This window comes from Muntiacus reevesi, chromosome 2 (assembly GCF_963930625.1).
Source record: "Muntiacus reevesi chromosome 2, mMunRee1.1, whole genome shotgun sequence".
Lineage (NCBI taxonomy): Eukaryota > Metazoa > Chordata > Mammalia > Artiodactyla > Cervidae > Muntiacus > Muntiacus reevesi.
Genome location: NC_089250.1, coordinates 216,582,042 through 216,606,645, shown reverse-complemented (window position 1 = coordinate 216,606,645; position 24,604 = coordinate 216,582,042). Strand labels below are relative to the sequence as shown.

General features: G+C 45.9%; 2 protein-coding genes across 10 annotated transcripts in view; one reads left to right on the top strand and one right to left on the bottom strand.

The window, feature by feature from the left end:
• ADAT1 (adenosine deaminase tRNA specific 1) overlaps window positions 1-22,476 on the top strand; it is a 47,129-nt gene extending 24,653 nt beyond the window's left edge. For 3 of the 9 annotated variants that reach the window (XM_065925049.1, XM_065925041.1, XM_065925043.1), the window contains one exon: window positions 11,610-11,933. In XM_065925049.1, coding sequence (XP_065781121.1) covers window positions 11,610-11,769 — 160 coding nt within the window. In that variant the 3' untranslated portion in view covers window positions 11,770-11,933. Of the gene's footprint in view, window positions 1-349; window positions 4,264-11,609; window positions 11,935-12,101; window positions 12,124-21,029 lie in introns of those variants that run through there. The other 6 variants (XM_065925042.1, XM_065925048.1, XM_065925045.1 and 3 more) reach the window with 6 other exon arrangements.
• GABARAPL2 (GABA type A receptor associated protein like 2) lies at window positions 14,830-24,307 on the bottom strand. Its single transcript, XM_065925052.1, has 4 exons — window positions 24,149-24,307; window positions 23,768-23,823; window positions 22,460-22,632; window positions 14,830-15,433 (listed from the first exon to the last, which is right to left on the bottom strand). Exons 1-4 carry the CDS (start codon window positions 24,180-24,182, stop codon window positions 15,343-15,345), a joined length of 354 nt encoding a protein of 117 aa, XP_065781124.1. The 5' UTR covers window positions 24,183-24,307; the 3' UTR covers window positions 14,830-15,342.
• Between the last annotated feature and the right edge of the window lie 297 nt (window positions 24,308-24,604).

The window sequence follows — 24,604 nt, the reverse complement described above, 5'->3', positions numbered from 1 at the left end:
AAACTCAGGTTCCAACTACCCCCTCAGGTTCAGTAATCACTAGAAAAACTCACAGAACTCAGGAAAGCACCATACTTTCAATTGCCTTTTATTGTAAAAGATACAAATAAGGACCAGATAAAAGAAAGGACACATAGGGCAAGGTTTGCAGAGGTATCCAACCTGCTACTGCTGTGTCCCCAGGATGCACCACCCACCCAGCATGTCACTGTCTGTCACCAACGAGGAGCCTGACGCATGTTTTAGTGCCCAGAGTGTTTATTGGGGTTTCGTCATCAAGCATGAGTTATGGAATCACTGGCCACACGATGTGACTGAACTCAATCTCTACCTTCTCTCCCCACCCCAGGATGTCAGATATCAGATGACTCAGGCCCCCAGCTTTCTGATCTCATGGTTGATCTTTCAGCCACAGCCAGCCCATCCTGAAACTATCTAGGGCCCACCATGAGTCACCTCGTCAAGCAAAAAGTTGAGATCCGAGGGGTGCACCATGAATTACAAAGACACCTGTATCATCAAGGAAGTTCTGAAAGTTTAGAGGTTCCCTCCCAAGAACTGGCAACAAAGACCAGCCAAATTCTTTTTTATAGAACAGTGGGGAAGTCAAGGAGTAGCTAGACACTTCCATATGAAGAGGCTGCTACCTGTTTTCATCATGTATCCTGCAGTCAGTGTCGATGCCCTCCAGTCATCCATGGTCAGTTTGCTTGTTTCTTGTCTGGAAGAGTCAATCAGATTGGAGCTGGGTAGGTTGCTAAATGTTCTATGCGTTAAAAACAAATCTGGACTTAGGAGAGACTTCATTTGAAGGCTTTGTTACAAGAAGAGACAGGGCCTGTTAGAGTAGGCGGAGAAGGACTAATGCAGTAGCAAGAGCATCACAATCTTAAGGTCTGTAAGCCTCTCGAAGAGCAGGTGCAAAGGAGAAGTTCTGTCTAAGCAAAGTTAGAGCTGAAAATGGGGGAGTGGGGTGAGCAGGTAGTGTGACGGGACCATTGAATAGGAAGTGTTGGTCCTCGGGAGGGGCTGTTAAAAGAAAGGGTTGTTAAACCTGCCTACGCTGGCTCAGGCAGAGTGGCTCAAAGTTCAGGGGTCTGCAGGAGGGAGAGAAGCATGACTGGTAATTAATATTTGGTCAAATTAGCAGGCATGTTGACTAGATTTTGTCAGTGGGTACAAACAGTTCAGCCAATCAGTAAGAGACAAAGAACGGGTGTTTGAAGGGTCTATGTCTGGCCTTGTCACAGGTAAACCAGGGGGACATCCATGAGTCTAAGTAATGAAGAAAGGTGGTTCTTTCCAGTCTGCCATTTCCCACAACACATAAATATAGAAGGGAGGTTTCTTAACCATCTCTTGTTTTAGGAACTGAGGGCTCAGGTCAAGTTTAACATTGTCATGCATGTAGCTCCCATCCATTAACCACCGAAAAGCTGTGGGAAATTGATCAAAGGATTAGAATCAGTGTCTGCTACAATTAGCAGTTCGGCTCTGTGCTGTAGTGAGTGAAGAAACAACTTGGGTCTCCTAAGATCTTGGCAAAGAACGAAAGAGTAGAAGCAGGGTAAAACCTGAATCAATGAGATATGAGCCTCAGTTTCTTCAACTATGAGATGACAAGGACATAGTTCAAGGTCAGGGTTGGGTCAAGAAGAGGACTTTGAGAAGCCTGACTCAAGTCTGAGCAAAGGAAAAAATCTTGGTCTCAAGAAAATCTTTTTATCTGGGTGTAAGTAAGACATTACTCAGCACATTAGCCTTTCTTCAGCAGTCAGAGACACTGAAGGATTTAGGAAGGGTGTTGGCTTTCATTACTCAGGAGAATATGACTAAGGTGAAAAGTACTTTGGGAAAACGCAGTTGAGAAGTTTCTAACGGCTCGATCCTAGCAGGGAAGATTATAGCCACGTAGAAAACTTTAAACCAAGTAGTAGATAGTTATTCTTTTTTATCTGATTCCACCAGGACCGAAAAAAGGGAAGAAAAAAAAACAGACTAGCATTCTGTTTATTTTTACCTGTTTTAATCCCATGTTGTTTTGTAGTGACTTTCCTACAAAGGAGCTAAGAGTCACTCTAGGACAGCATAACAGAATCCTTCCGTTCCTAAGTGTCTTGTAATAAATGTGTCTGGCCAGTCACTGAGGTGTCTTGCTGGCCACAGTGGTGAGCTGTCCAGTGAGAATGTGTGTGCTCGGTGGCGTGTGTGCATTAGGGCGCGGAAGCTGGCGACGTACCAAGACTACAAGGAGGCTGCATCCACTTACCAGCAGGCCTGGAGCGCACTCCGGAAGCAGGCGTTTGGATCCTGGATCAGAAATCCCCCAGATTATCACCAGTTTACGTGAGCAACGAGTTGTTTTCCATTCGTTCATCCTGGACTACCGTCTTCCTACATGCTAAACAGGCCTTAGATTTTCTTGTGGCTGATCAGGAAAAAAGACTTACATCTACCAGAGCGATAGATCTCTTCTGTGTCGGATGGAATTTTGGACATGAAACAATCTATACCTGATTGAACTATGCTTTCAAACTGTGATGCTGGAGAAGACTCTTGAGAGTCCCTTGGACAGCAAAGAGATCAAACCAGTCAATCCTAAAGGAGATCAGTCCTGAATATTCATTGGAAGGACTGATGCTGAGGCCAAAGCTCCAGTACTTTGGCCACCTGATGTGAAGCACTGACTCATTGGAAAAGACCTTGATGCTGGGAAAGACTGAAGGCAGAAGGGAAAGAGGGCAACAGGATGAGGTGGTCGGATGGCATCACCAGTTCAATAGACATGAACTTGGACAAATTCTGAGAGATGGTGAGGGATAGGGAGGCCTGGTGTGCTGCATTCCATGGGATTGCAGAGTTGGACACAACTTGGCAACTGAACAATATCAGTTCTTGACTGAAGTAGCTCTCTTAAAATAGCATCTTGCTAATGACCTTGGTGTGTGTCCTGTATTTCATTTCTTCTCTTAAGAATTTGGAATGTGATGCTATAAAAGTACTCTGCACCAGCTCCACTTCATGTGTTCCTCATTGATTCAGCAGGTATTTATTGGTCTGAGATGACGTTTGAATCTCTGCAAATTTTAGAGCTTTACCTGTCATAATGGACATGTATTTTGTATACCCAGCCTTGCTTCCTTTGAAGAATCATCCTTTCCTGCTTTATCCCTGAGACTGAGGTGAAGCAAACTCTCCTCTTTGACTCCAGAAGTGTGAGCCAACACTGAACAGTCCTGGAACGAACACCAGGGCATCAGGAAAGATGCCCTTTCTTCTCATATTGGGAGCTGTAAGCACCAGGTAACCTAGGACTGCCTGGGGCTGCCTTTGCCCACTGGACAGCCAACCAGCTGGAGAAGGAAGGTGATGAGTGAAACAGCCCAGAGGATGAAGGCTCTCATGACCTTGTCTGGATGCCTGAAACTAGTGCCCACTCTGGACTTCAATGATGTGACATAAATTGCTCTTGTTATTTTGAGTCAGCTCGTTTGACTCCGTTTTCTGTGACTTTCATTGGAAAGAGTTCTGTCTAAAAGGCCAAACAAAAGTCCCTATAGCAACTCAGCAGCACACCTAGAAACCAGGCCTGTTTTTACTAACATCTAGTATTTAACTCTCAACCTCTTCACACTCTAATATACTGACTGGAAGTGGAAGCTGTCCATGTTGGGATTACTCAAGGACCTTGTTGGCTCTTTAGTATTTCTTTAGAGCTTTAAATATTTTTAATAATGGCTTTATTGAGATGTCATTCACATACCAAAAAATTCACCCGTTTAAAATGTACAGTTTAGTGATTTTTAGTATATCCACAAAGATGTGCAAAATCACCACAATCGATCTTAGAACATTTTTGTTCTAAACTGGGGGTGGGGGGTGCTATCTGACCCAGTACAGTACCCATCAGCAGCCGCTCCTCACATCCCCTTAAGACCCCCACTAACCCCAGGGAAGCAGCAGTCAATATTGTGTCTGTATGGATTTGCCTATTCTGAACATTTTATATAAATGAAATCATACAATATGTGGTCTTTTGTGACTGGCTTCTTTCATTTAACATGATGTTCTAAGACTCATAATGTTGTAATGTGAATTGGTAACATCATTCACTACTTTATTCCTGTTTATGGGGTAAAAATCACATTCAGTTCTATGGATATACCACATTTTGTTATCTAATCATCAACTGATGGACTTTTAGGTTATTTCTACTTTTTGGCTATTGCCAGTATTGCTGCCGTAAACATTCGTACAGGTTTGCTTGTGAACATATGTTCTTAATGTTTTTTAATTGCAGAAGTAATACATAAGGTCTCTTTTTTTGCCTTGTTATCATTGTTGCTTCAGGTGGGGGCGGGGCGGGGAGCTGCGTGGCTTCTGGACGCTTACTTCCCCAGTCAGGAACTGAACCCAGGCCACGCAGTGAGACCGTCGCGTCCTAGCAACTTGACCACCAGGAATTCCCCCACAAGGTTTTCATGTTGAGCTATCCTTGAACCTTATTCTATGAGGAATCCTTTTAGCTGGGTGCAAATACAAAAACCTCACTACCAAAGGCCAGACTTCCCACATGCTGCTTTAATCAGTCCTTTGCCTGACCTGGCCCCAAATCCTACGAAATGAGAGTAGTTAAGACACTCCGACTGGCAGAAGCTTTTATCCACAGAAGACTATGCATCACTCTCATGAGATTCTGTTTTCAAAGATAAAGGTTTATTTGAGAATGTAAGGAATTAGTGTCTATTCTTTCCTAAAATTTATGGTGTTTGTCACATGTGTACAAAATGTACCCTCAATTTAGACTTTAGACCAGAGACTAGGAAACCCTGAAAGCTAGACACCAGAGGCGTCTTCACTTTGGACTCTGCCTATTTTGTCAAGAGTCAGAAGGAGAGCTTAGACAGCCCCCTTCCCTAGGTTTTGCTTTAATCTCTTAAAAACCCAAGTTTCAAATCTCACCTGTGCCTTCAAATCATATCTCTGCAATATTGGCAGGTTCTCAAACTTCATACATTTAGATCATGTGTTTTTACTGATAACTACTTCTAATTTTTAAGTACCTGTAAAAAAAAAAGAAAAACTTCTTATAGAAATTTTTAAATAGACTCAAAACTAGAAAAGCACAGTGGACCCATCACCCAGACCAAACATCCATCAGCTGTATGCTGTTGTTACCTGATCTTTTCCACACTCTGCTCCAATTTCGTTTTTCTTAAAACATTTTAAACTGAATTGTAGCTATCCTATTCTACCCAGTAAAATTAACAATCATTCTTTAATATCTATTATGCAGGCTGTGTTTAGTTTCCCCTATTGTCTCAAAAATCTCTTTTGACTACTGATTTGTTCAAATTAGAATCCAAACATCCACACAGTGCATTGGATTGATGTATCTTTTGTGTCACTAGTCTCTAGCAGTTCACTCTCCTTTTTATGTCCATAACAAATGGGTCATTTGTCCGGTAGACTCTCTCCCATCCAGGATTTGGCTGCTTATTTCCTCCAGTGTTGATAACCAGTTTCTCTCCCCCTCATATTTCCTATAAATCTGTGGTTACATGGAGAGGCTTGATTACGGCCAAGTTCAGTTCTTCCCAGGAGATTCTGCACCCTTCTGTTACATTATATTAACCTGGGGGAACATGACATCAGGCTGTCCCGCTTTCAGTGACTGATCAGAGTTCAGTGGTACCAGCATGATCTACCTCTCACCCTTTCACAGAATGGTTTTAGCAGCTGTGGCTTGAGGTCCCCAAGACCACCCTTAGATTGAGGCAGTAGACAGACTCACAGAACTCAGAAAAGCTATTGTCCTCAGAGTTACCATTTGTTACAGTGCAAGTTGGCAAAGAGAAAGGCACATGGGGAAGAGGGTCTGTACAAGCTTCTGGTTGTCCTCACTTGCCGACGCTCCTGGTGTCTCTGACATCTGACATCTTTGCTTTGCTGACCCTGGAGAGACTGCCCCTCCTGGAGCTAGCCAGTCCCAAGCCCGCTTTCCCCGCCCGGACCCTGCCGGTCCCTTCACACTGATGGCTCTTGCCCACATTTCCTCCTCGACCCCAGAGCATCCTGACCTACCCTGGGGCTTCCACGTGTGGCTCCTCCTGGCATGGCCTGCCCCTTCCTCCTGTATTCCAGAACACTCTCCGGGGGGCTCACCCAGCACAGTGCTGGGGGGCCGTGACATCTGACCGGCAGTGTGAAGTATCACTGCCAATCAGGGAGGCTCACCCGAGCCTTGGGTGCTGATACCCTATGATACATAGGACAACCCCCCACAACAAAGAACTATATCCTGCCCAAAATGTCAGTGTTGCTGAGGTTGAGGAACCTGAACTAGGGATTATGAGGTGTTCTGTTTTTGTTTTTGGAGGCGCCCAAAGGCTTGTGAGATCTCAGTTCCGCAACCAGGGATTGAACTTGGGCCACAGTAGTGAAAGCCCCAAATCCTAACCACTGGACCACCAGGGAACTCCCAGATTGTGAGTATGTCAAAGTCACTGGAAACAGTTCCTCTCTAGTTCCTCTCTGCTCCACATCTATACACAGTTAATTTTGTTTCATTTCCCTTTCAATTTTTAGGGGGACTTTTTACCAAAAAAAAATTATGTAAAATTTAAAACATTTTTTTTTAAATGGTACATTCAGAAAGGTCTTCCATCTTTGTTCCGTGACTTCTGTTCCTGCCCCCAACAGTAACCACTTTTTTTAGTTGGTAATCAGTTCAGTTCAGTCACTAAGTCATGTCTGACTCTTTGCAACCCCATGGACATCAAGCCTCCCTGTCCATCACCAACTCCCAGAGTTTACTCAAACTCATGTCCATTGAGTTGGTGATGCCATCCAACCATCTCATTCTCTGTCGTCCCCTTCTCCTGCCTTCAATCTTTTCCAGCATCAGGGTCTTTTCAGATGAGTCAGTTCTTTGCATCAGGTGGCCAAAGTATTGGAGTTTCAGCTTCAGCATCAGTCCTTCCAATGAATAACCAGGACTGATTTCCTTTAAGATAGACTGATTGGATCTCCTTGCAGTCCAAGGGACTCTCAAGAGTCTTCAGCAACACCACGGTTCAAAAGCATCAATTCTTCAGTGCTCAGCTTTCTTTATAGTCCAACTCCTACATCCATACATGACTGCTGGAAAAACCATAGCTTTGAGTAGATGGACTTTTGTTGGCAAAGTAATGTCTCTGCTTTTTAATATGCTGTCTAGGTTGGTCATAACTTTCTTAGTTGGTGATAGACATTTCATATTCTTCCCTTTTGACATACTCTGTGAATAGAATATTTTGTATTTTTGCCAGTGTATCTTTTGGGTAGATTTTTTTAGAGGTGGGATTCACTGTGTCAAAGTATAAATGAACATAAAAGTTTTCTTTACGGAAATGCGTCTTCAAAATTCAGCTTCTAAATACAAGTGCAAATGAAAAAGCAAAATGTAACATTCCATTTCTATAAAAAAGGAGAAAAGGTATGTATCTATGTCTTGCTAAACTAGCTCTGAATAGATACATGAGAACAGGCCTACAGGTAAGGAAAGAGAATGGCTGGGGCCTGAGAGCAGGAGGGAGACTTTTCTCTGAATACATTTTACGTTTGATTATTTTTAAAATTTTAAACCATGTTAGTATAGTACTTATTTTTTAAAGTAAATTTTATTATTATTATTTTTTAAATTGTTGACTGTGCTGTGTGCCATATGGGATCTCAGTTCCCCGACCAGAGGTCAGACCTGCACTTGCTGTACTGGCAGCACGGAATCTTAACCACTGGACCACCAGGGAAGTCCCTGAAGTAAAATCTCAAAAAGAGAAAAAGAACAGCATTTTAAACTGCAGAAACACCACAACATACTCAGAAGTGACATGTAGGGAAGAGGGACTCAGCATGCTTCAGGCAGCTAATTACACAGAATTCTGTCTTTGCTCACAAAATGTCTTCTGAAATCTGGCTCTTTAAGGGTAGTTTACATTTTCAGCATTGCTTCCTCTTTGTTCTGTGTTCACGAGTGGGTGCTAATGTTACAGCTATGTGTGCATAACTTTTATTCTCTTTAGAGTTTTTAAAAGTTGGCTTGATTTAAATAATTTTGCTATATATTCCATGTAGTCATTTCTGCCTCAACGTGTGCGGTTAAATGCCTTGTTTTCTGGAGCTTTTCCGTGCCAAGCATTAGCTCACTGTCTAGGGAGCCGACCAATGTGGAGAAAATGACCCGTGCTGGCTGCGGTGCCCCGCAGGGAAAGGCGGGGCCCGCTGTGGCTGGTGGAAGGCTCCGTCCACCTGGACCCTGGCAACACTTTTTGGCTTTCAGGCAACGTTCTGAGCAAGCTTTACCCGAAGTTTTCCAGTTTCCAAGACCCAGGTCCCTTGCTGGCGAGTCAGATAGCTTAGGAAATGTTAGGTTTTTAACGGCCACGCCATCCTGCGATGGTATCTGGGGCAGGCAAGGGAGCTGTCAAGAGGAGTCCCCTGCAGGAGCAGGTTCTGGAAACTGGGAAACAGCTTCTAAGCAAGAGAGCTAATGCGCATGTGCTCGCTTTCAAGGGCTCAGGCAATTCTTTCCACTGGAACAAAGGCAGCTACTCTGAAGGAATGGTAGGATACGCAGAGCCAAGGAGGCACGTATTTTGGAAGAAGAAACTTGATTTTCCAGCAGGAAGAGCTCTTTTTATGCCACATCTTGAAGAATCATATTTAATAGTTAGCCTCCACTTCTTCTAAACGTGAATCCATTTAAACCTAAATATACCTGTACTGGGGCTACGACTGACTTTCTGGAAGAACGTCCAGATGGATCCAAAACAAATCTTAAGCAGGACTTGTGGTCCAAGATGGGGAGGAAAATTCTGTAGAGACTCTTCAGGGCTGCAGGCAAATTCACATGCATTCGTTTTTTATTTCTTGAAACCAGGGCCCCAAAACTAATCAAAGGGGATGGAATTCAGAGTAGGGGTCATTGCTGGGTGCAGGAAGATGGGAGAAGGGAGTTGAGTAGAAAAAGACCCAAGGCAACTTCTAGCATGATGGAGACATTCCATGTTTCGACCAGAGAGTTGATTACATGGATGTAAACATTTGTCAAAATGTTTTAAGCTGTATACTTAAGATCTGTGCATTTTATTATATGGAATCATACCTCAATGTAAAAATGTTAAAAAAAAAAAAAAAAAAAAACCTGGTCATTATCCATGACTTGGCATAGTAGAATAAACTTTGGTTTAGATATTGAAGTATTAATAATTATGTCCTAGTTCCAATTGTCACTTCTTCCTATGTGGATGCAGAGAAAGCATTTACTCTCTGAATTTTAACCTGTCACTTGATCTAGAAAATGAGGCCCCAGGGTTAAGATATTCAGTTTTTTCAACATTGAGATGAGATTTCTCATAAAAATTCTTAATTGGGTAGATGATGCAAAGACAAATTTTTTCCAAGAAACTTAACTCATTGACACTGTGAGATATGTATGGACTAAGTCATGTTGGTTACAAGAGAGGAATGGAAATTTTTTTTTTTAACTTGAATGGTTGTTGTGTTTTTTGTGTGTTTTTTTTTTTAGTTGGAGGCTAATTACTTCACAACATTTCAGTGGGTTTTGTCATACATTGACATGAATCAGCCATAGAGTTACATGTATTCCCCATCCCGATCCCCCCTCCCACCAGGAAATAATTTTTGTCTCAGTTACCCAGGCACTGTAATACAATGTAATAACGATGTATTAAAAAGCAAAGACATCCCTTTTCTGACAAAGATCCATATAGTCAGGGCTATGGTTTTTCCAGTAGTCATGTACAGATGTGAATATTGGACCATAAAGAAGGTGGAGCACCAAAGAATTGATGCTTTCAAACTGTGGTGTTGGAGAAGACTCTTGAGAGTCCCTTGGACTGCGAAGAGATCAAACCAATCAATCCTAAAGGAAATCAACCCTGAATACTCATTGAAATGACTGATGCTGAACCTGAAACCCCAATACTTTGGCCACCTGATGCAAAAAAGACCCTGATGCTGGGAAAGATTGAAGGCAGAAGGAGAAGAGTGTGACAGAGGATGAGGTGATTAGATGGCATCTCTGATTCAATAAACTTGGGCAAACTCCAGGAGATGGTGAGGGACAGGGAGGCCTGGGGTGCTGCAGTCCATGGGATCACAAAGAATTGGACATGACTTGGTGCAACAAACCCAGGCTCTGGATTTTCGTGTAGATTTTTTGTCCCTTGTCCCCATGAGCTAGCAGGATGAGGAATTAGCTTCTAGAACTGTGTTCAGCACTGCTCTTCAGTCTCCAAGTTCAGGACCTGTCTCAATAGGAAAAAGGCAAAGGCAGAAAGTCGCTCCAAGTGAGGACCCAGGCTGCCAAATGTTGGTCTCAAACACATTTTCTCTGAACTTGGGCTTGGCTCCATGAGAAGAGCTCACAATGGAAACAGTGATGGCTGTTTGCTCAGGCAGCCAAGAGAATGAAAAGCGCATTGAAACGCGGCAGTGTCTCCATGGGGAGAGGCACTGCGGGCCCCTGGGTGGTGAAACCGACCTGACAGCAGAGCAGGACCACAGAGCCCGTTCCCAGCACCCTTCTGCAGTTCAACAACAGGCCTTTATGTGCACCCTCTCGGGGAGTCACCGAGAAGTTAAACTGTGGGCAACCCAAGCTTTGCCCAGTTTGCCCTGTTTTCATTGAATTTGATTCTGTTAATTGAGAGAAAGCAGAGAGTTCTTCTCAATGTGTGTTCCCTGTCCCTCCCCTGTAAGATTTCACCAACTTCCTTTTTTATCACTGCCCCTGGTGGACTGTTTTGACCTCCAGTAAGTGCCATTTCAGTTGGTATTTTCATGCCATACTTTCTGTCCTTTCCCCAGTGGTATTGTGACTGCCAGACTGAGGAAAACAGCTGGCAGCCAAAGAACCAGGCTTTGGGGTGAGGGAGCAGGAGTCTCCACCGACTCCAGGGTTCGGTCACCTGTGCCGACACAGGCAGATCGTGCCTCCCAGTTCTCTGCTTCTCTCATCAAAGATGAGGGCCAATGTGAGTTACTATTTTGGTTACATGTACTTTGGGGAAGTCTGTTCTAAAATAAAGGAGGGCACATAAATTATGGTGCAAAGGTTGTAAGCCCAAATATATCCAGGAATAGGAAACCTTTAAAAAGTAGATGGAGTGAACTGGAAGGCGCCTTGTCCAAAGAGGAGCCATTTTGTTGTTGTTTGTTATTCTGGCCAATTGTTGCCAGATCTTCAGAGATTTTTGAGAAGCAAGAAAGCTGTATTTTTAGATACACGTTTAGGGGCCACATACAGACACAGGCATTCTGTTTGTAACCTCTGGTCTAGCAGAACAGAGATGGATTTTAGCTACAGATCTGAGCTTGAGTTGTGGCTCCAGGAGGCTCTGAGTGTCTGCTCGTGGGTGGGTAAGTGCGTTTTCGGAGTGTCAGTATCCTCACCTTTGACTGAGGGTGGGGTGACACCCCCGGCACTGGGGTTGTGGCCATGAGCTGAGACACTGTCCAGCACAGGCTTGAGGAGGGCTGCTTGCCACATGTGCTGGGCCAGACTTGGTCTCCCGCTGCTGCTCATAAGGGACTCTCTTTTGCAGTATACTGATCCAGATTTGCAGAGCTGCTTCTAACAAACCTGAGAGATCATCCATAGAAGCAGCCTGTTGGGCAAATGATTTGGAGCCCCTTGCTGCGCACCAGGCGTTTGCTCACATGCACCACCCCTTACCACATCTGGAAGCAGCAGTCCGTCTCTAAGGAGGTGAGGAAGCAGGGCTGTTGATCACAGAGATATATATATAGATCCTCCTACCTAACTCTTGGGGCCTTGCCTTCTCGATGTCAACCACCAGGATTTTTTTTTCTCCCTGAGGAAATAAAGATGAAAAGGGGAACTTTAAATCCCCAATTGTGATTTTTAAAGCCTTCTACCATTCAGTCTAATGAAGAGTGAGGCTTTTGAGAATAAAAACATTTACACTGCCTCCTAAATTCTCCTTGAAGGAGATGCTTGGGCTGCCTCTGGGATGGGTGCCCTGGCTGCGCTGTGCTGGGTCTTTGTGGCTGCACGGTCTCTTCTCCTGTTGCAGTGAACAGGGGCTCCCCTCCAGTTGCAGTGCTCCGGCTCCTTCTTGCAGTGGCTTCTCTCGTTGCGGAGCACAGGCTCCGGGGCCCGCGGGCTTCGGCAGCGGCAGCGCAAGGACTTGGTGGCTGTGGTTCTGGGGCTCCAGAGTGCGGGCTGAGCTGCTCCTCGGCATGTCCGCAGGATCTGCCCCAACCAGGGATCAAACCCTGGCGAAGTCTTTACCAGAGCCGCCAGGGATGTCTCTCTTTCCCAACACTTAAGATAGTAGCTGTTCCAAATTGTTTTTCCTAGATTTTTTTTAAGTTTTGCTTTTCCACATTTAGATGTTTGATTCATCTTGCATTTATTTGCATTATTTAATCTATATTCATATATATATAAAACCATTATAAAATAATAGATTAACAGGTTCATCCCCCTTTGATTTTTCATGCCATCACTGCTCTATTTTAAACATGGGTCTAATCTGGGTTTCTGTTGTGTCCCCTGGTTTGTGTGTCTGTTTCTTTGCCACATGGCACAGTCTTAATTACTTAATTACTGCTAACACAGATCTCCCTGGCTTGTTTTTCTTAATATTTCCTTGTTATTCTTGGCTTTTGCTCTCCAATTAATGAACTTTTGCCAGCAATTGTCAGATTACACAGACACACACCTGATTGGGAGTTTTATTCAAATTGTATTAAACTCAGAGATTAATCTGGGGGCAATATGCATCTTTATAGTCCTAGATGTTCTTATCCTTGAATATGGTATATTAGGGTTATCTCTTCTTTATGTCCTTCAGTAATAATCATTTTTCCCATAAAGGTCTTACATATCGTATTAAGTTTATTCCTATGCACATATACATTTTACTTCTATTGAAAATGAATTTTTTTCCTATAATATTCCCTAATTGGTCATAACTGGTGTGTAAAAACATCAATATTTGTGACTGATCTGGTATCCACCCGCCATGGAGAACTTTCTTACTCTAATTTGTATAGATTATCTTAGATTTTTCTGTGCAGATTATCATGGTCTGTATATTATAGTCTTCCTTTCTGATCTTTTGCCTCTCCTTTACTTTTTCTCTCATTAGTTTTATGCCAGAACAAAGTTCAGAAAAGCACTGAGAGCAGACTTCTTAATAGCTTCACTGAGATATAATTCATATACCATAGAGTTCACCCCTCGGATTTCCTTTTTTAGTTAGTTTTTAATAGGAATGACTCTGAAATTTTACCATATTAGGTAACCAACTGTTGCAGTCCCATTTGTTAACTGGTTCATTATTTCCCTGATAACTTGTTATGCCACATGTTTTATACATAGATCAATTTCTGGGTTTTGTTCCACTAAAGTATTTGTCTATCCCAATGTCAGTACCACACTGCCTCATTCGCCATAGCTTTATTTACTAAAATGTACATATTTGCTACAGGTCTTTTATGAATCCCCTTTATCAAATTAAAGAACTCTTAATTTACTGAAAAGTTAAATAGGTTTTGAGTTGTGTCAGGTGCTGTTCCTTCATCTGTGAGAGGACCATATAGGTTAGGGTGTCTGCAGGGCCTGCACCCCTTTAGTCTGGCCTCGGGGGTCTTGTCTGGAATGAAGGATGCTAACACCTTCCATTTGTTGAGGCTTCCCTTGTGGCTCAGCTGGTAAAGAATTCACCTGCAATGCAGGAGACTGGGTTCAATCCCTGGGTTAGGAAGATCCCCTGGTGAAGGGAACGGCTACCCACTCCAGTATTCTGGCCTGGAGAATTCCATGGACTGTATAGTCCATGGGGTCGCAAAGAGTCAGACACAACTGAGCGACTTTCACTTTCACTTTTCCATTTGCTGGGAGTCTTGAGTTCTGTAAAGAGCTCAAAGGTATTCTGTGTATCCCTTGACCTGGAACCAGAGCCTTGCCCACGGGCTTCACTACTGTTTCTAGGCTGCTCTTCCCAGGCTCTGCATCCGCTCCCTCCCGATTTGTTGTTGTGCAGTCCCTAAGTCTGTGCAGTCCCTAAGTCATGTCCAACTCTCTGCGACCCCGTGGACTGCAGCACGCCAGGCTCCTCTGTCCTCCACTCTCTCCCAGAACTTGCTCAACTTCATGTCCATTGAGTTGGTGACTGTATCACCCTTCCTCAATTAACAAGTGTTTGAATCTGCCTTTTGGAACTCAGGGAAGGTCATGGAGGCTAGAGTCTATTTCCCTACAAGAACAGGGCACGTGGAAAGGTTTCCATGCCCAGGAGCCACACAGGGTCCCACTCGGTTGCAGTAATGATAAACTCACACAATGCAATACTAAAATAAATGAAAAGGCTTTCTATGAACCAGTATAGAAAGATCACCATGATATACTGTTCATTGAAAAAAAGTATATCTAATATGTTCTAAGTATATATAATGTGTTCTCTTTTGTATAAGAAAAAAACATTTTGAACATATATTCACATATAACTGGACTTCCAAAAACAAATTTTGAAAAGAATGTGCCAGTAAAAGAAGTTTCCCAAAAGGTGGAGGGTTAGGGTAGTCAGAAAACAGCAGTGGGAGAAGGACTTCTTGCTATACACCTTTTTAGAGATTATATTGACCACTTAAAAAAAGTCCCTCCTGACAGAGGCTTCCTGTGCCCAGCTGTTCTGCCATGGGCCCCACAAACCCTCCTCCTGGCCTGGCGGACGTAGGAGTGCCTTCTCTCACCCATCTAAAATAAGGTGAATAAAGGACAAGGTCACACTGCAGTGCCTTTATAAGAGGAAGTTTTATTGTTAATTATTTACCTTAATAGTTTCAGAAAGAGGAACAGATTAGGTCAGTCCAACATGACTGGCAGTTGGCAAAATCTAGTAAAGCAAGTGTTCTGATTGCTATGGATTTAATTTGGATGCTTTTAACACTTCACCATCTAACACTTCAAACATAATCCAGAATAAATGCATCATCTCCCCTTTCACTTTAATTCCCACCTCCCTCACTTCAATATGGAAATATCTTCATTAAATAAGATTCCCAGAGGAAAGAGTTCTCTGGAGGGTATAGTCATGAGGACAGTGCACAAAAAGAAAAAACGCAAAATAAAACTCTGTGTGATAATTTACTAGTCTAAGGAAACAAAACCTTCCAATATATTAAGAAATAAATCCAGTTACAAATCCACTGATAGGTCTATGTCAAGAGGTTCTGGTAGAGTAACTGAAAATGGCCGGCTATTTACAAGATCCACAGCAGGAACGCCGCACCAGCCCAGCGCCGGCCTCAGAAGCCGAAAGTGTTCTCACCACTGTAGGCCACGTACAAGAATCCATCTTCATCTTTTTCCTTCTCGTAAAGCTGTCCCATAGTTAGGCTTGAAAGAGAGAAACATAACACTGAGAGTTGGGGTTAATGACTGAGTCCAGCTGTTGGGAGAAAAATGGCTTGAGGATAAGGAGGACACTACCTAAACTAGCTACTCTCTGTAACACCTCTGGTGAGAGGCTGATAAAAGGAATCAGGCCTCAGGGAATCGGGGATTAGACTAGAATCAGCCTCCTATCTCAAGGCTAGTCCATCGGACGCACCCTCACACCAAGGAAATCCTTCAGAAGCCAGCCCCAGCTCCCAGGGAGTGCTTTCAGAGAGCTTCCTGAACGCCAGGGGCAGGGGAGAAAGCTGAAACAAGTACGGGACCAAGAGCCCGTCTGTGGGAGCGGAGGACAAAGGTGGGAGCAGTGCCTCCTTCCAGCTGGCCTCTGAAGATTCATAACTAGTGCCTGACAGGACGTGAACAAGTGGGTTCATGCCTGTGCAACCTCCCCCACCAGAGACCTGTGCCTGAGACCGGCGTTGGCGCCATCAAAGGGAAGCTGCTTTCCTCGCAGGTAGAGCAAGAAGCTCTCAGGCTGTATCAGCAGCCAAAGAAGTCCTGCCTAAGAAGCCTCCATGAACAGATACTGCTCCAGCTAAGCACGCGGGGGAGGAGAGCTGGCTTTCCCTCAGCAGTACAACAGACTGCAGCAGGGGAGACCTGGGCGCGCTCCACCATGAAGCTGAGCTGCACTGGCTCCAGAGGATAGCCTAGCAACACCTGAGCTCTGGCCACCTGAATTCACTATTCGAGATGAGCAGGAGGTCCAGACACATGCTAAACATGGGCATGACTACGTGTGGGGGGAGATGGGGTGTCAACCAGAGCCCCATCTGACGGAGCAGTCTGGGAGCCAGCTCGAGACGTCAGAGGTCACTAGGCCCAGAAAGGTCATAACAGATGCTTCAGTGCAGGACTCAGTAAAACCAGGGCAGTGGGCACACGGAGAGGGGTCAGGGCCTCCAGCTGGTGAAAACAAGGCTGCACCATGGCCCTGCCTTGCTCCTGGCGGCTGTGAGAGCCCTCCACGTCAACAGAGAGAGACCACACTTCCATACAAAGGGGAAGTTTCCTCCTTCCCTACTCTTCCTGCCTCTCTTTAAGCTTAGAGGGCTGGCTGTGTGGGTAGAGGAGAATTAGTAACAATGTAGGAGGGGATGAGTATGAATACAAAATAGCCTGTCACTGGCATCTTGTACAATAAGAACTGTGCTCTGCGAGGCTCTGAGGTGGAATTCGTAAAATAAGGAAGCAGCACTGTCCACGAGAAATTTCTGCTATGATAGAAATGTACTATGTTTCTGCTGTCCAATGCAGTAGCCACTCTGTATCTGTGTTCAGCGCTTGAAAAGTGGTTCATCTGAATTGTGCTGTGCTGTAAGTGTAAAACATACACAAAATTTCAAAGTGTCAAAGTACAAAAAAAAGATGAAATATACTGTTCTTTTTCTTGTTGAATGTGGCTGCTAGAATATGTAGAATCACACAGGTAGCTTGCATGCCACTTTATGGACCGTACTGCCCTGGGACACGTGAGGACCTGGGGGCAGCCAGCAGAAGGATGCCTGTTGAGAGTGGCGGGCCTCCACCTCAGCTACAGAAACAATGGGGAGCTTGAAAAACATGCCCAAGCCCTCCCTCAGACCAACTAAATCAGAATCTCTGGAGGTAGGGCCCAGGAATCAGTAAGTTTTAAGATATCCAAGATGATTCCTTGTGCAGCCAAGCTGAGTTTTGCCAGAGGGGAAGATGCCTATCTTTAAGAGCATGTTACTAGGAAGAAGAGTGACAACCCAGGAAGTGGAGTGAGGAGCCAGCAACTAGCAAAAGGTTGGAATGAGTAGCCACGTCTCTCGAGAAGACTTTTCGCCCCGGTGGCTTGCACCCTAAGGAACCCAACTTTTCCCTGAGAATCCTCAAAATGAGGCCAAGGGGAAAACAGCTACTGCTATCGCCACCACTCTGCACCACTTGGTACATGTGTCCAGGGTGCTCTTGATAAGACCTGAACTACAATTTCCCCAGTACCATTACCAAAGGGCCTGGAAGCAACAGACACTGTGTGCAATTCAAAGGCAGCAACCCCTGGATGTCTACATCAGGTGTGGTTCCATCTGCCAGACTAAGTTCTGCTCTTCTAGCAAGTTACAAACTCAAGGACAGTGACTCGAAATCCTGCTGCTGAGTTAGAAACACCCGAGGAGCTTTATAAACCCCCGACTCTGAATGCTGTCTGCAGTGAACAATGACAGTGGACCGACTGCTAAGGCAAGCTCTGAGACTCTGAGGGGGTTGGGGGAGGGAGGTCTATAATCATGTGGCTTTCTGTCTTTAGATTCCATTGTCTTTTGGTAAAACTTGGGTTTCTAAATCTGTTTAATAGTGCTCTAGCAGCTACAGAGGCCAATCATAAAAATTCTAATAGCAAACACTTATGTGCCAAGCACTTGTTCTAAGTGTATTTCATACATAACTCTGTACCCTCAGAACAGTCTTAGGAGGCAGGTACAGTCATAACCCATAGTTCACAGATAATAAAAGTGAGGCACAGAGGTTAAATAATTCACCCCAGACCACAAAGCTAGGAGACATTCTTGCCACCAAGTTGTGCTGCCGTCATGTGAATACACAACTGGATCTAACAACCGAGTGTCAGCATTCTTGTACCTTCTGCAAAGATGGCCCTTAGAACAGCGCTCCTCACATACATACATGCACACGGAATCACCTGGATGTCTTGCAAAAAAGCCATTTAGATTCTGAAGGTCAAGGTCAAGCCTGAGGTTCTACATTTCACACAAGTTCCCAGGGAAGCCACGACTGCAGCCTCTGTATCACACGCTGAGCAGGTCTTAGGGCCCCTCCTTTATCCTGTGTTTTGATAACTAGATGGCTTTCCCTAATGACTTTAGAGCCCTCTCGCTATTCTGTTTCTCTGCCACGCAGCATCACGCGGAGTCTACTTAGCTGGCAATAGCACTATGTCCTTTTATACTCAGGGTGTCCCTTGGGCAGGAATTGAAAACTGACTGCTCACAACTGGGATCTAGACACTCCAGTCCGCAGCCCATGACTGGACACCTGATTCCAAGGCTTCCCTAGGTGCTGAGAAAGCATCTGTACAGTATGATCTGAAAACAGCACTTGTGGGATCAGGCCACACACACAGAATCAGAATAACTCAGTCTAGAGTCCAAAAAGAGCTGGGCTACAAATATAGTTTAAAAATAATTTTTAAAAGAAGTCCCATTAAAAGGATAGCCAAGTGGAAGGGCAGGGATGTAAAACATGCTCTCTTCAACACTACAGCAGAAGGCTGGTGTGTTCCTTTAGGACAAGTTCCACACACCTCTGAGAAGTTGGGCTCCCCTCTCAGAATTCAGAGGCCCAGGCCACTCAGCACTAGGCGGGCCGCCGCTGGAGCGCCAGAGCATCCGCAGGCAGACAGGCTGCTCTGACGCGTCTGTCAGGCTGACAACTCATGGGCAGCACCGCAACGCCAAGGGTTCCCACCCAAGTTAGCGGCTACAGGAGACGCCCAGGGACGACCCCCAGCCCGGCACTGAGGCTCCCTGTTGCGGCATCACTGCTGCGGCATCGCGTGTTACAGCCATCCAAGGACGCCACCATCAAGCTCTCAGTCTGACAGGGAAAAACGGGAAAATCCAACAGCAGATTTAAGGCAATCTAAGGTGTGGTGGGACCCTGAGTGACATGAACCTAAACTGCTCCCTAAAACCTTGTCCCCCACCCCTCCATTCAAGATCAAACAGGTCTAGACAAACTAACCAGTAATTAAGGCACTTTTCAGAAGGACCCACATCTAGGAAGAGCCATGCTGCTGAGGACAAACTAGTTTTAAGCTACTGACAGCTTATGAATTGGGGGCAGCTGACCTAGAACTGTGGATGCCCCATCCCTGCACCAGTTTTCCTTGGCCCCAACCAAGGTCAGCTTATGGAGGCTGTGGGATCCAGCCTGACTCATGAATTGGCTGGACCGATGGGCCACCTGGTCATCCATCTGCTTTGAAGCCCACGTGCTTCCACTGGACCTGGATTTGTCTCTTTTCCAGCAGGGGAAGCGGGGTGGGGGGTGAGGGGAGAGGACAGTGGCTACTGCTGTGGACCCTGGAAAGACATGGGCCTCAAAGTTAAAGTTAATATGGCCCTAGAGGCTCCCTGAAATTCTAAAATACAAAAATTAACCACTGCTTATTCTTTTTATCATGTTTTTCTCTGACATACTCTATTCCACTGCTAAAATAAACCCTGCTTTGAAGAAGTATTTACCCAAAAATGCTCAAAAGTGTTGAATTGAAGCATATTTCTAAATTAAATGAACTGTAAGACATCATAACTTCTTTTACACAGTACCGTTTTAAGAGCCAGGAACAAAGAAACTAACAAAAAAAGAGCCAGGAACAATTAAATACCATAATCCTAAACAGCACAGATTTCCCGACATAACATTCCCAAATTACAACATTTTAGATATATTTAATTTAATAATATACTCCAGTTTCTATTTTACACAAGGGATTAATAAGACTCTTTATCTGTGCTCTAAACAAAGACCAAAAGGTGGGCACCAATGCCAGGTCTGGGTTCCCCACTACAGCCTTGACTGGAAAACTTATACAATAATGATATTCTTTCTCAAGTCCTGTCTGCACCAAGATACGGTTTTCGTTTCCTGCCTGATTGTAGATGCAAGCACCTAGGCAGAGAATTCAACTTTCCAATGCTAAATGGGAAAAGGTAGTTGAGATCTCCCCTTTCAAAAAAACTCAGAAAGGATTTAAAATGTACAACTCTTAGGGACTTGCTTCTGTCTCTATTTCTAGAGTCAATATTAACACTGACTACTCAAACCATAATCACATTATTTTACATGATGGTCGCCTGTATCCCAGAACACTCCCAAAGTCCGCTCTAAGGCAGGAATAATGAAGTTACTTTTGCTCAGCCTCAGACATAAGCAATCCTTGTGTAGATCTGCTCGTTATGGGATGGGGGAGGGCTCATCCTTTCTCAACTCTGATTTCCCCAGCCACTCTCCAAAGGCTGCAAACCCTGGCTAACAGTTAAAGGAGGCTCCATGCTTCCCTAAGGAGGCTGGAAAGTGCTAAGGAAGAGGCTGCTGCTGCCTTGGGGAGGAAGTGGTGAAGCTGAGTCAAACTGTAGCTTTAGGAAGGAGACTGACAATTTTGTTTGGGCAGGCATCAGGTGATCAGCAGTTGCATAAAGCCCGAGGATGTCACATGCCTCTTTTGTTTATAAGCAAACTAGTTTTGAAGACTAAAACCCCCAAACAAAGAACTGCTGCCTTAAATGTGGGCCAGGAAGTCATTAAGTGGAGCCAAAGGCGCTGAAGGATCTGGGTGGAGGGGCTGGTTGGTGTGCCTTGGGTCACCACTGTAACCTCTTTTAGGGAGGATTCTTACCAGGTTGGAAAGGCAAATAAAACAGGAGAGAAAGCAGCTTCTGCTGCCCTGAGAATCACTTTTCATTTCCAGTTCTACTTGGGGAGAGGGCATTAGTTAAAACCTGCAGCCATTGTAATTGCTATATTAACATAATCTTAATGTCTCCAGAAGCCTGCTTCATTTCTTCAAGAAGTATCAGAAGATCAGAATCAAGCAAAACAAAACTCAAGGCTACAGGTCCTACTCACAAACTTCTTCCCACCAAGAAGCCAACTCTGGGAAGGAGAACACACAGGGTCGTCAAGGAGCTGCACAAGCTGCAGGTGGCATGAAGATTTATTTACCTCTACCTCCCCACCACCTTAAGGGAAGCAGAAAGTGACCAGGAATGCCCAGGGCTTCCCTAGCCTCCCCTGGAGAAGAATGCACCCAGCATCACAGTGCCCATAGGCTTGGAAGGAAGGCTGAGAGCCCAGCGGGGTGACAAGATGACCCCTGGCAACACCACAGCTTCCTAAGCTCAAGCTGTAAGCAGACCAATGGCGCCCATTAGGCAGGGCCTGGCCTTTCTCCTCAGGCAGAGCCTTGGTCTCATGGAAGGCAGACCTTCCATTCTCCCCTATCCTCTGCCAAATATCAGGAAGCAGAAGTGACAGAGACTGGGAAAGAGAAAACCAGACCTTGAAAATAGCCAAAGTTATTCTATTCATAGGAAATGGGACTAGAATGTGGCTTAGGCCTCTCCTGGAGCTTTCAAGGATTTTCAAAAGAAGCATATTTTGGCTACACGGGGCTAGTTCCCAGGGCTTCTTAAAGCCTTAGCTTCAGAAGTAGTACTTTTGGGGGGATAACAAAATGAAACTCAGGATGAAGAGGGCCAGCATTTGGCTCTGTTACTCAAATCAGTAACAGAAAAGAACTGACCAGGGATACAGATTGAGCCAGAAAATTCTCCTCTCTCCACAGGAGACTAAAGCTAGGCTGTTGCCTACCTCGAAGCGAATTGTAATCCCCTGCCTCAATTCAGGCCCCAAATATCCCAACGACTGCTTCCAGGCAGCACAACAGCAAGAACAAGAGGGCAGCTACTCTGACAGAGCAAAGGGAGGTGGAAGTCTATAAAGAGCCATCTCCGGGTACCTGAGGCTCAGGCAGCATACTCTCAGAGTCGAGGACTGAGCCTGGAGAGCGAGCGAGCAGGCAGGGTGCTTAACTGAAGCTAAGCCTCAGCAGGGCCCACAGGCTCCTGGGGAAGAACGACAGGACTTATTTCACGGATCATTTGGAGAAAAACCTCATTTCAGGATTCAGTTCTACTGATGGCTTAAGCCTAATTAAGTCCTGAACTATTTAAAGTGATTCTTGGGTATCTGAGGCTGAATTTCATCTTTTTTTTTAAAGTCCAGGCCTTGCTCTGTTTTCTTACCCAAAGTGCACACACATCCATTGTAGCCCTTTCTTCTTTTCCTTGAGCTCCTGATGTCAGGGAGCACAAAATTCAGATTTCTAATCAGGATCTCTAAGAGTTTTCAGACTCCCAAAGTTTTGAGTTCTGTAAGCAACCAAGCAGATGTCCAATACCAGTAAAAACCCCTCACCTGGACTGTGGGACTGTCTTATCCACAAACAGGAAGATCGCCTTTTCAGAAGGAAGCTGGATCCTTTTCCTGATGATCCACATGAACTGAGCCACAGTGATGTCGGATGGAACCAGATACTTCCGTTTGTCAATGTCAACAATCTGAGAGCCTGAGACCTTTTCCACAATCACCTGTGAAAGCAAAGGTCATGACTGGATTGCTAACGTGAGGCTCTGGCCTTGCATTGCTGGAGTGCTGATTAACAGTCTGTGGGCAAGGAGGTGGGTGGGAAAAGGTATAACATGAGCAAATATGCCCCTGGCTTAGTAAACCACACACTCTGGAGGTTAAGAATTGATATAAATGTGTTACAGGGAAACAGTAAGTGCTTTTCTGTGGTCAATTATTAATACAGCTCCCATCCCTGATCTCAGCATGCATAAGAGAAACACAGCCCTCACTACAAAGCTTTTCAATATTTTGTCTGGGCAGATGTGAGAGTATCTGGTGAGGGGTTCCTCTACAGCCTCTTACTCCAGGGCCCCAGAATGGATCTGCCTTCACAATACAGGAGAATTAGGATCTCAAAGAACACAGGAAATGAGAAGGGACAGATCAATGGGGATGACTGGCAACCCCAGGCAGCCAAGGACCAAGCTCTTCACTTGGCCTGTTGCTTCTCTGAACTAAGTTTCAAATCTATCCCTCCTGCCTCTCCCCAAAGAACTGTTCATAAGCAATAAGCTACAATAACAGGCCTGGATGTCCTCAAAAATCAATAAGGGTTACAGAAACTATCTCCCCCATCATGGGATAAATACAGGATAAGTATTATTGATCAGTGGCGGCTCAGATTTTTCTTTTTTTTTTTTTTTGGCCAGGAAAGGATGACAGGGTCAGGGTGAGAAAAGGGAACCAGAAGTCAGGTAAAGAGGAACGTACAAAGTTAAACATGAATGTCCTGAGACTGAAGTACCACTTCCAAGACTAAAGTGAACGTCTCCCTCCACCACCATTCCCTAAAGTGACTGTGACCTGTCGCCCTGTCCTAGAACATCGTTTCTTACATAATTGGCTAGGGAGCCCAGAGGCTGCAGACAGCTCGCTGGCCTAGATCGCGAGGTTCAGCACCAAAGCATCCTGAACAGCATCCAGTACAGCCCCTCAAGCCGCGGCCCTCGACGGCCCCTTACCCAGTGTGGCCCATCTGCCCCCACAACCGTGACTGGAATCTAAACTTGTCAACTGTTGAGCAGTCTGGGGCCCCACCACCGGTCCTAGACGGCAGGGGTGGCAGCGAGGCGAGGGGGCGGGGAACGCACTCACCGGAACCCGGTCGGGGTATTTCGCTCGGATCTTTGCAGATTCCACGCATCTGTGTTCTGAGGGAGAAACACACGGGACTGACTGCCGCGCCTGCCCGCCGGCCGCCTCCCAGAGTCCCGGCCCTCCTCCCTCCGGGACCTGCGCACACCCCCGGTCCTCTAGGGCGTCCGGGCGGGCCCGGTCCTCGGGGCCCCGGCTCCGGGAGGGCCGGCAGAGAGCGGCCTGGGGCGGGTGGGCAACCGCCCGGGGGGCCAGGACCTCAGCCGCCCGAGTCCTGAGGGAAGCACCCGCCCCGCCCGGCCCAGCCTGGGGAGGCCCGAGTGGGGGAGGGGGCCCCCGCCGCCCCCGCCCCCACGGCCGGGCCAGCGGCCGAGCGCTCACCCAGCGAGTGGTCCTCCTTGAACATCCACTTCATGGCGGCGGCGAAGAAGGGACGCAGCCGGCTCTCGGAGCCGCGGAGCTCAGCTCACCAACCACAACAACAACGACGGCGGCGGCGGCGGCGACTACACGGCAGGCGGGACTTCCGGCTGCCTGAGCCTAGCAACCGGGAGGGGCGGGGCTTCCGGCGCCGCTCGCGGGACACCACCTCAAGGGGCGGGCCCGCGTGTCAAGGGGCGGGGCAGGAGAGGGGCTTAGAGGGGTTCTGGGCGGAGGGGAGGATAGAGCGGGCGATCAGGAGGTCTGTGAGGGATACTGATGACTGCGGAGCGGTATTTGAGAGCTGGTAGCAGGCGTGGGGTCTCGGTGGACGTTAGTAAAGGGAAGAGGTGAGCAGGGGTCCGGCTGACAGGATAGAGCCCTTACAGGAGACTTGAAAAAGCAAGTCTGACTGGG

What these genes read in the sequence shown, in the direction of transcription:
- GABARAPL2 (XM_065925052.1), bottom strand. Translation starts at nt 24,182, where the DNA reads ATGAAGTGGATGTTCAAGGAGGACCACTCGCTGG. An exon ending in AATACCCCGACCGGGTTCCG is followed by an intron (nt 22,633 to 23,767) that starts GTGAGTGCGTTC and finishes TTGCTTTCACAG; the next exon opens with GTGATTGTGGAAAAGGTCTC. An exon ending in AAGACAGTCCCACAGTCCAG is followed by an intron (nt 15,434 to 22,459) that starts GTGAGGGGTTTT and finishes CTCTCTTTCAAG; the next exon opens with CCTAACTATGGGACAGCTTT.